The 12212-nt window shown below is 34.3% G+C and overlaps 1 protein-coding gene across 10 annotated transcripts in view; it reads right to left on the reverse strand.

Annotated features, from left to right (window-relative positions):
- Positions 1-12212, reverse strand: part of BCAS3 (BCAS3 microtubule associated cell migration factor) — a 586592-nt gene that overhangs the window by 412028 nt on the left and 162352 nt on the right. For all 10 annotated transcript variants that reach the window (XM_059878411.1, XM_024980624.2, XM_059878412.1 and 7 more), the window contains exon 13: positions 2190-2283. In XM_059878411.1, coding sequence (XP_059734394.1) covers positions 2190-2283 — 94 coding nt within the window. The remainder of the gene's footprint in view (positions 1-2189; positions 2284-12212) is intronic.

Consider the following 12212-nt stretch of genomic DNA (forward strand, 5'->3'; position numbering starts at 1 on the left):
TAAGATATGGCAGTCTCCTCAGACCCACCAAGCAAGGAAAAGTCCACAAACTAATGAAGACTATTTCAGCTCTGAAAGCATTAGAACAATTTTATCTTTTATTCATAATCAAAGTATTTTTAAAATAAGTCCACAGGAGTGAACTTTCACCACTGGAAGTATTAAACCAATTCCTAACTACGAAAATTGGTAATTAAAGAGGAAGTATAACATATTTACTCTGCCTTTTACATCCAGGAAAACTGTGGCTCATTTCTGGTTAATGAGAGAAAACTTTCTTTAAACAGAGTTAACAGAAGTTAATCAATGCTGAAAATATGATAGAAAAACCACCATTCTATAGCCTTCAATGTATAATAACAAAACTATTAAGTAAAAACTTGTTTCAGAAATGAGACCAAGGGTTCCCTGCTGGTTCCATGGTAAAGAATCCACCTGACGATGCAGGAGACATAGGTTCGATACCTGGTGTGGGAAGATCCCACGTGCCACGGAGCAACTAAGCCAGTGCACCACAACTATTGAGCCTGTGTTCTAGAGCCTGGGAACCGCAACTACTGAAGTCCACGTGTCCTAGAGCCCGTACTCCACAACAAGAGAAGCCACTGCAGTGAGAAACCCGTGCACCACAGCTAGAGAGCAGCCCCTACCCTCTGCAACTACAGAAAAGCCTGTGCAGCAACGAAGGCTCAGCACAGCCAAAAATTAAATAAATTATAAAAAAATTAAAAAGCAAGAAATGAGGCCAAAGTAACACTCTGCACTTGCTAATCTCCACAAGAGAATTTATTTTCAAAATACAGACATTTGATGGTCACTAACTTATTCATGTGATCAAACGTAGTATTATAAATGACAAGACAGCCTGATTTAATGTATCCCCTGCCAGGATGAAGTGATGTAGACAGCAATATGTAGGAAGTTTGAAAAAAAATCATCTTCAGGCCTGAATGTATTTAAAAGCCTTTAAGGAAAAAAAGGAAAACATTATTATAAGGAAAATATATGTGACAAACGCAGAATTTGGACAAGATAACTAGTCTGGACATTGCAAGTAAGGGGGGGAAAAGGTGAAAGCTATAAACTGGATTAAAAAGAGCTAAAGAGACATAAACTGGAGAAGGAAATGGCAACCCACTCCAGTATTCTTGCCTGGAAAATTCCATGGATGGAGGAGCCTGGTGGGCTACTGTCCATGGGGTCACAAAGAGGCGGACACAACTGAGCGACTTCACTCACTCACAAAGAGACATAAAACATAAGGAGTGAACTTTAATTAGATCTTGATTTGAATCAGTTAGAGAACTCATTTTTGAGACAGTTGGGAAATTTTAAATTATGACTTGGATTTTAGCTAATATAATGTGTTGTTTTTCTGAATATAATATACTGCTGCTGCTAAGTCACTTCAGTCGTGTCCGACTCTGTGCAACCCGATAGACAGCAGCCCACCAGGCTCCACCATCCCTGGGATTCTCCAGGCAAGAACACTGGAGTGGGTTGCCATTTCCTTCTCCAATGCATGAAAGTGAAAAGTGAAAGGGAAGTTGCTCAGTCGTGTCCGACTCTTAGCGACCCCATGGACTGCAGCCTACCAGGCTCCTCCATCCATGGGAGTTTCCAGGCAAGAGTACTGGAGTGGGCTGCCAGGGCCTTCTCCATATAATATACTATTTGGTTACAAAGTACAAGAAGGGCCTTACTCTTAGAAAATGTATGCTTAATTTGTAGTTGGTAAAATGTCATCACATATGTAACTTACATTCAAACATTTTAGCAAAAGACATATACATTATATACAATGGGAAGACTTGTTTAATCAACATGACATCTGTCACTGTACTGTTTAAAAGGAACATGCAGTTACAGAGAAAATGCCATTCACATACATAAGTAGTTTTGAATATTAAAGTCCTTGCCTTATAACACAGAAATAAATGTAATTCAACAGCACTGTTTATGTACTATTCTATATCTACTATTTATCTTTACTACTCAATCACAACTTTACTCAGTAAAATTAATCTTTATAGGATTTCTAAATTTGTATTATAAATTTATTCATTCAATAATCACTGAAAACTACTTACTTAGGTCATATACCCTAACACATATATTTCATATTTTCTATTTCCAAAAAATTGGATAGAAAACTCATAATATAAATAAGGGTGAGGGGAAGGACATACCACTTGTATTAAAAGCCATGCAGCACACTGGTTTTTCATGAGCAGGGAAATGGGCCACGATGCCATCACTGTCAGAGTCCTCGCTCACAAGCACCTGTACAGAAAGGAAGAGGCAAACGGAAGTTAACCAATTACTGACCTTGAAGAGACACAACACCACTACATTCCTGACCAAGTAACAGGCTTCCGCTACATTTGAAGATTATTCTTCATAATACAAGGTGGGCATGCCACTTCAGAAATAGGGAAAAGATGTAAATTGCCCCCAGCGAATCAATCACATAACCTCTAAAAACAACTGGTTGACCTGACTGCAGATGACAATGATTTCTTGAAGCTTCAGTTCAGAAAAAATGAAAAGCCTAAAATCAGCTCTATACAGCTTTATCTAAAAATATGAACAGGAGTTCTTATTGTATTATGGCCTGCTGAAAAACTCTTGCCCGTGACTGGAACAGAACAGCAAAAAAAAAAACACAAAACAAGTTAAATACAAACAAACAGGCATATATATATTTAGGGGAATTACCAAATATTTTTTACTTAAAGTACAAACACTGTGGTCTTTAACCTCTAGTTTTTAGACGGACACAACACTTCTTTGAAAATACTACCAGTAGAACAAGCAGTTTGGTATGTCAAATTCATTCCCCTTCATTTTCTTGTAAGCATACTGAAATACAATTTACATTCCATACAATCTGCCTATTAAGAGTGTATTATTCAATTATCCCTAGGGAAAAAAGTTTTAAAACAGCATGTATTCATTTTGCAAAGCAAGCAATTAGCTCAAGAAATTAAAATCTTTACATATCTAATGTTACAAAGGGAACGCCTACTATACCAATATTGGATCATGATATTCAAAGAATTTATCTGAAGCAATCCAGGAAGTAGTCCTACACTGGCAAGGTTAATTTTTCTTTTAGACTTAAAGAGTTTTACAGAGGTATAATTTACATAAAAGTTACTTATTTTATGTTTACAATTCAGTATTTTTATATAGTACTGTAACTGTTACAACAATCCATTTTATAGGAATGCCTTTTTTGTCATCCTTTTCCTATCTTAATGCTTTAATTTTCTTGCCTTATTGTTCTGGCTAGAACCTGCAATTCAGTCAAGCTGCAGATTGTCAAATTTTTTGTCTACAGGTCTTGTTTTTATTACCACTATAACCATTTTTAAGTATTCAGTTCGGTACCGTTAAATATATTCACATTGTTAACAGATTTCTAGAACACTTTCACCTTGCAAAACTTAAATTCTATACCCACTAAACACTAAGTCTTCTTTTTCCCTCCTCCCACCCTTAGTGACCACCTTTGAACTTTGTTTCTATGCTTTGACTATTTTAGAAATACAAAATAAAAGGAAGAATTTAGTGTTTGTACTTTTGTGACTGGCTTATTTCCCTTAGCACAATGGCCTCAAAGTTTATCAACACTGTAACATGTGAAAAGATTTCCTTCTTTTTAAAGGTTGTGTAAGGTTATTACACTGTGTGCGTGTGCGTGTGTGTGTGTGTGTGTGTGTGTGTGTGTGTGTATACATTTCTCTTTATCCATTTACCTGGTGGTGGACATCTGGATAGCTTCTACCTCCTGGGTACTATGAATAATGCTACAATGAACATGGGTGTGTAAATATCGCTTCAAGATCCTGCTTTCTATTATTTTGCATATAAAGGCAGAAGTAGGATGACTGGATCACATAGTAACTTTATTTTCAATTTTTTTTAGAAATTTTCATGCTGATTTCCATAATGGCGCTATCATTGTGTACTCCCACCAAAAGTTCCCAAGGGTGCCAACTTTTCCCCATGTTTGACAACAGTTATTTTCTGTTCTGTTGATAGTGGTCATCACCTGATAGGCGGGAGATGATACTTCACTGTGGTTTTGATTCACTAATGATTAGTGATTCTGAGCATTTCTTCATATGTTTATTAGACATGCCTACATCTTCTTTGGAGAAGAATCTTGATTCAAGTCCTATGCTCATTTGTTAATTTTAACTGTTGAGTTGTAGAAATTCCTTATTTATACTATATATTAACTCCTTATCAGATATATTATTTACAATGATTTTCTTCCACCCCATAGGTTGCCCTTTCACATGGCTGGTTATTTCCTTTTAGGCACAGAACTTTTAAGGTTTGATGTAGTTCCATTGGTCTATTTTTTACGTTGTTACCTGTGCTTTTGGCATTATATGCAAGAAATTATTGCTTGATTCAGTGTATTAAAGATTTTCTCCTATGTCTTTATGCAGGAGTTTAATAGTTTCCGGTCTCACGGTTGAATCTAAAATCATTTTTATATATGGTATAAGGTAAGGGCCCAGCTTCATTCTTTTGCATTAGCTATCCAGTTTTCCCAACCTCATTTGTTGACAGTGTTTCCCCACTGTGTAGTTTTTTCCAACCTTGTCAAAAATATTTTGGATGTATATGCATGGGTTCATTTTCACATTTTCTACTCTTTTCCATTGGTCTACATATCTATCTTTATGCCAGTATCACATCATCTTAATTATTATTGCTTTGTAATATGATTTGAAGTGAGGCAGTGTTTTTTTTTTTCGGAGAAGGCAATGGCACCCCACTCCAGTACTTTTGCCTAGAAAATCCCATGGACAGAGGAGCCTGGTAGGCTGCAGTCCATGGGGTCGGTAGAGTCGGACACAACTGAGCGACTTCAGTTTCACTTTTCACTTTCATGAATTGGAGAAGGAAATGGCAACCCACTCCAGTGTTCTTGCCTGGAGAATCCCAGGGACGGGGAAGCCTGGTGGGCTACGGTCTATGGGGTCGCACAGAGTCGGACACGAATGAAGCGACTTAGCAGCAGCAGCAGCAGCAGTGGTTTTTTACCCCAAAATTGTTTCAGCTTTTCAGGGTCCCTTCAGATTCCATATGCATGGTTTTTCTCTATTACTACCACAAAATGTCATAGAGCCTTTGATAGGTACTGCATTTAATGTCACATTGGGTACTATGGATATTTTAAGAACATTAAGTCTTAAAATCCACAAGCATGAGATGTCTTTCCACTTTTCTATATCTGAAAGATGCCTTTCACGTCTTTTAACAACTTATTATAGTTTTTAGTGTGTAAGTCTCTCATTTCCTTGGTTAAGTTTATCCCTAAGAGTTTGCTTTCTTAAAAAAAAAAGACAAAATTGACAAACCCTTAACTAGATTAACAAAAACAAGAGAGAAAATTCAAATAGCTAAAATTAGAAATGAAAGAGGAGCCATTAAAACTGATGTCACAGACATAAAATGGATTATAAAATATTTCTATGAGGCCCTCATTGCCCTGATACCAAAAGACAAAAAGAAAACCACAAATCAATATCCCTGAAGAATAATGATGCAATCATCTAAAAGAAAATGGGATCAAACCAAATTCAACATATTAAAAGGATTATACACCAAGAAAAGTGAGGTTTATACTTGGAATGCAAGGATGGTTCAACATACAAAAATCAATCAATGTAATACACACCACATTAACAAACTGAAAAATAAAAACCACATGATGATTTCAATCAGTGCGGAAAAAGCATCTGACAAAATTCAACCACTTTCATGACAAATCACTCAACAAACTAGGAATACTGGGAAATTACCATGTTTAGTAATATAATAAGTTACATATACAGAGTCCACAGTTAACATTATACAAAATGGGGCAAGACTGGAAGTTTTTCCTCTAAGATTACTAAAAAGGCAAGGACGTCCTCTCTCAGCACTACTGTTCAACACAGTACTGTGAGGTCTAGTCATAGCAACCAACTCAAGAGAGAGGGGGGAAGAAAGGGAAAGAAATACAAGGCATACAAATGGTTAAAGAAACCTCCCTCTCTAGATTACACACATACACACACAAAATTCAACAAAGTTGCAGGATACAAAATTAACACTCTTAATTTTATGGCAAAACCAATACAATATTGTAAAGTAATTAGCCTTCAATTAAAATCAATAAATTTATATTAAAAAAAATAAAATCTAAAAAAAATTAAGAATTTTTAAAAATCAGCTTTTTTCTATATATTAACAAACACTAATTTAAAAAAAAAGGAACTAAGAAAACAATCTCATTTGCTATACCACCAGATTTATCAAATTTGTTAATATTTCCAAAGAACCAGTATTGATTTTCCCGATCATTTCACTGCTATTTTGTTGACTGTTGGTCATATTTCTATTATTTACTTCATTTGTCTTACTTTCATTACAATTTTCTGTTTTTAAACTCTCTTGATGGAGAACTAAGGTTATTAATTTAGGACCATTTTTCAAGTTATAATTTTCCCATTAAGGAATAATATAGCTTGAGATTCTTTTATACCATAATTTCATTCTATTACTGATTTCCATGCTTTAGATTTGCTTTATGGCCAATCATATGGCCTATCTTGGAGAACATTCCAGATATTCTTGAAAAGAATGTGAAGTCTGTAGGTTGGGGGATGGGGAGTCTCAGATCATTTTGGTTGATAGTGCTAATCAAGTCGTTAAATCTACCAATCTCTTAAAATTTCTATATAGTTTTTCCATCAATTATGGAAAGCACAGTATTTAAATCCCAAACTATAAATGTTGGCTAGAACCTCTTCTTTCAGTCTGTCAGATCTGGCTCGTGTTTGTTGCCCTATGTTGCCACGTGTTTATCATTTTATCTACCTATTACAGTGACTCTCTCATCATTATAAAATGTCCTTCTTTTTCTCTGCAGTATTCCTTGACTTAAAATCTTTTATCGGATATTAATATAACCACTCCAATTCTGTTACCATTACTGTTTGCATGGTACATTTCTTACAACCTTTTACTTCAGTCAATTATGTTTCTGAATCTAAAGTGATTCTGGTGGGACAATCACTCTCTTTTAACTGGAGTCCATTTATAGTTAATACAATTACACAGATAATCGGATTTAGGTCTGCCATTTTCCACTTACTTTTATGTCTCAGGTGTTTGTTGCTCTGATCCTCTTCCTTTGTATTAAACAATTATTCCTAATGTTTACTATTTTTATCTTCTGTTGATTTTGGGGGAGCAATTTCTTAGTGATTTGCTATACAGGTTGTAAGGCGCTTTATAGAAAACAGGATTACAGGTTAATTTCAGACTTAATTTTGATAAATTACAGCTCCTTGCTCCAATATAGCTCCATTTCTTTTCCCACTCCTTTGAGATACTCCTGTCTTGTCAATTACCAACTAAGAAACATCGTATTCCCTAAAACAGTCTTCCAATTATATACATACATATGTTGGTGTGTTTGCTGCTGTCCCAGAGGTCTCTGAGACTCTCTACATGTCCTCAGTTCTTCCTCTCTATTCTTTTTGAATGGGCCCCAAACTGAGATTGCAAACCCGGGCTACGAGAGCACACATTATCCTATTCGTCACCTACCAAGTCTAATGAAAACACTATTGGACTTCGGTTTTAACCTTCTATTCCAAATCAAGTAAATCCATCCTCTAAAAGGGAACTGCTTGTTTATATGGCTTACTCTGCTCTGCTTAAACTACCAAACTCACCAAGCCCCTGGCAGATGTAGATAAGAGAAATGTGAATTTATGTTTATCACTTCTTTCTTAGCTTTCTGATCAATTTCTAGAACCCTCCCCCCCCTCAAATAGTTACTTTTGAAACTTCTGTCCATAATGTACTTATTATCTGGGAAAAAGGGACTGTGAGAACAGAGGGGTGGGGAGATATTATTTAATGGGTACAGATAATGAATAATTCTGGACATGGATGATAATGATGATTATTCACCATTGTGAATGTACTTAATACCACTGAATTGTAAACTTAAAAAAAGGCTAAATGGCAAATTTTACATTATATATATTTTCCCACAAGTGGGGGGCAACATGCATTACAAATTATTTCTCTCATCTCTCTTTTCCATTCTTCCATTCAATTTTCAAAAATGTTAGAGAGGAACACAAGAAAAGGAAGTCTTACAGGAGCAGTCTCCAGGAAAGTCTGCTAAATATACTAAGGATTTGCTTTAGGATACATGGCATATTCATAGAGTTGTGCAACCATTATGACAATCAAATTAGAACATTTTTATCACCTAAAAGAAACTTCATACCATTAACAGTCACTCTGCAACCCCCTGTTTTCTTCAAACTCCCAGCCCTAGGCAAACAATCTACTTTCTCTTTCTATAGATTTGCCTGTTCTGGACATTTCATATAAATAGACTCATACAAATATGTATTCTTTTGCAACTGGCTTCTGTCACTAAGCACAATATTTTCAAGGTTCATTCATTTTGTCGCATTAATACTTTACTTCTTTTTACTGCTAAATAATATTACATTGTATGTGTATGTCACGTTCTAGTTACCCATCCATTGACCAGTTAAAGTACATTTATCTGGGTTGCTCCTATTTTCTAGCTATATGAATAATACTGCTATAAACATTCATGTACAAATTTTTACACAAACATGTATTTTCATTTTTCTTGGTTATATACCTCCTAAGAGCAGTTCTCTTAGGAGACAAATGCCCAATCAAATGGTAACTCTTTTCCAAAGCAGCTGCACTGTGTTACGTCCCCACAGCAGTGTGCCAGGGCTCTCATTTCTGCTCACTGGCCAGTGGTATATTATTTCCAGAAAGATGTCTATTCAAATCCTTTGCTCATTTTAAAATAAGGCTATTTATCTTTTTATTATCCAGCTATAGGAGTTCTTTCAATATTCTGAAAACACACACAAATGAACGCAGGTAAAAACAAATGGTGAGAGCTAAATATGCTCAGAAGCCTAGTTAACAGTAAGGTGTCATTGTCAATAACCTGGTTCTGACATTTTATGACCGCTATGTAAGATGTCACAGTTTGGGAGAACTTGGAGGAAACTGGGGGAAGAGCACATGGATATATCTGCAACTTACTGTGAGTCTACAATTATTTCAAAATTAAAAGTTAAAAATGTAGAGCATACCACAAGATTTTTAATTTCTCTCGTACTGATAGATGACAAGTGGTATCTTGGTACAGTTTTGTCTTTCTCTGATAACAAGTTAAATCTATAGATTTTATACCAGTAGTATATACTTTTTTCTGTGAAATATTTTGTCCTTGCCCATTTTTCTATGTCAAACCAATCTCTTATAAGAGCCTCTTATCTTTCATGTATTATAACTCTGTACCCTCTCTTTGCAATACAATTAGTATTGAGTACTCTATTTGATGGTGCTAACACAGAAGCCATAGAGCAAAAGGGCTCATTAATCTTGGTGAGTACCAAAACCTCCTAAAAATATATAGACTTCTTTGAATCTTCCCTGTATGAGCTTCACAAATATAACAACCACCAGATACTTTTGAAAAGATTGTCTCCACTGCATCATCACCTTGCCTAAAATATCACACTAATACCAAAGATATCCCAAATCAGTTGTCCTAAGACTTCATTTTCACTCACTATCTAAACAGGCTAAAATCCTGTGAGTAACAATTCAATATTATTAAAGCAAAGCACTTTAATTGATACAAGGTGGATAAGGCTTTACCATATGAACAAAAAGAGAGACAAACACCACAGGAACGACTAAATTATTATGAATTACACTTGTATTTACACTCAGGGCAAGAATAGCTCTAATTTATGTCATCATTCTGGAGTATTTTTCTTTGATTAGAGACTTTGCCACCTGCTAACTTAAATTATGTTACTTTATAAAGGCAAATTATACTGCTTATGCTTTTAAACAAAACATGGAAGTAACATAGACAAAATGGACAGTCTACCAAATCTATTCCTCTTTAGTGCAGTTACCATACAGTGATCCTGCCACCATCAAATAATACTAATCAATTCACCATCAGAAGGATGGTGAAACAAATTTTATATACTATCCCTGTAAACATGAAAATATCTTTACTGAAGTCTCAATGGATTTAAATAGCAAAAGTGAACATAATGTCAGCTTTAGTTCCTAAGATGGAGATGGACAAGGAAAAAACACTACAGTTAAGGTCAAACATCAGTGGGAAAGGGCTTAAAGTGATAAATCCATGACATTAACCACTGCAGTCTTTTTAATACAATCCAGCATAACTTAAAAACAGCTCTGTACTCCAACTGAACTATTTATCAGAGACAAAAATGTCTTCTTGACAAAAAACAGATTCATGTTAATAAAAGAAAGCAGTATTATACTGAAGAAATCTTGTTGCTTTAAAAAAACACTTATGATTCCTTAAAAATGTACATAGCAACTTCTCATTTATTTCCTGTCTTTTAATAGAATTTTTAAATCAAGCAAAATTTCAGAATATAAGTAGGAATGGAAAGAGATTATGCTCTGAACAAATGATAGAAAAGATAAAATTTCTCAGGTTGAGCAACACTTTCAATTTTTTAACTTTTAAAAGCTAACATTTTATTATTCTTATTTCCTAATGAACTACTTCAGTTGTTTCCAATGTTAACAATGCACTTCTCACAGAAAAAATAAACTTTCATATAATCTACAATCCATTTCCATATTCCAAATGTGAGAATTCCAATTGAAAGTTATGAAGAGTTAACAAAGAACTAGAGGGGGGGGAACAAACCACATTTGAAAACACAAGACCTAAGGCTATGCTTTTTGTATAAATTAAATTCTCTTTACTCATTATATAAATTAATGAGTTATAGCTCTATTTCATCAAAAATAATAGGAGATAACAGTTTCAACTTTTAAATCACCACACATCAGTCTGTCAACAAATGCTAGATGTTTAACATACTTAGGTATACCCGCCAAACTAGACAATATTGAGGAGGGTTGTTACTACTTAGTAAATGTGGGTGGCCTTGGAGGTGAATTAATTAAGAATCAAAGGACAAAAGAAAATATTTGTTAACACTCATAAAACACTAAGCGTTTAAATATTTAATTCCAATTTAAAAAGAGAACATCTGTATGTGTCTGTCAACTCGAGCTAATTAACACAACGTTAAAAAAAAAAGTCATTACAGTCAACTGAAAAGTTTGCTAGCACTTCATTAAAAAGATTTTTAAACAGGAATACAAGCCTGTAACATATCTGGTTAACCACAAAGTTAAGATGGGAAAGGCAGAGAATTATATTATTCATATTTCAAATAAAATATAATAGCCAAATTCAATAATAGCCAGAATTTTAAAGATTTTTTTCTTTTCACTGCAGCACAGTCTGTATTTTTTTGAAACGCCACTTGATCTTACTACAGGAATTAGTATATGAGTACAGGCCAAATGTAATCTCTCATCAAGATGCAGAACCATATATACTGGAAGCAGATTTCTAAAAAAAAATGCAATATTTAGGATTAATATTCTAATGGATCACATAATTATGTTATGAAAACAGAATTAAATATAAGTTCTATGTTTATATTTAATATTTAAATAAATATAAATTGAAATAATTTGTATTTCCAAATCTTGCTCTACTCCTATCTCATTCTAGTAATCAATTTTAGATTGTGTATTTACAGCAAAGATCACAAGCCATTAAAATTACCTTCAAGAAATGTATTTTAAAATCCATAACTATGATTCAAAAGATAATAATTTATGAGTGCATGGGGAGAAAAACAAAACCAAACTGGTTTATTTCTAGCAAGACTTACAGAAGCATAGCGTATTTTTCCATGTTTATAATCACTCTTAAATTTTTCTAAACCTAGACTGTAAAAATCTGTTTTATATGAACATATAAGATCTATTTTTAATCTGAACATATTCTATTTTTTATCTGAACATATAATAAGTTATTACCATTTACGTATTCTAATATACTCTTTGAGATTTTGTGTTTTTTTTGTATTTGTCAGGAAGTATCGGTAATCAAATTTGTAATAAAATTCATTATTGTCATTTATAACCACCACGTGCACGCATGCTAAGTCACTTCAGTTGTGTCTGACTTTTTGCCACACTGTGAACTGTAGCCTGTCAGGCTTCCCTGTCCATGGAATTCTCCAGGCAAGAATAATGGAGTG

Source organism: Bos taurus, chromosome 19, assembly GCF_002263795.3.
Source record: "Bos taurus isolate L1 Dominette 01449 registration number 42190680 breed Hereford chromosome 19, ARS-UCD2.0, whole genome shotgun sequence".
In the NCBI taxonomy this organism is placed as follows: Eukaryota; Metazoa; Chordata; class Mammalia; order Artiodactyla; family Bovidae; genus Bos; species Bos taurus.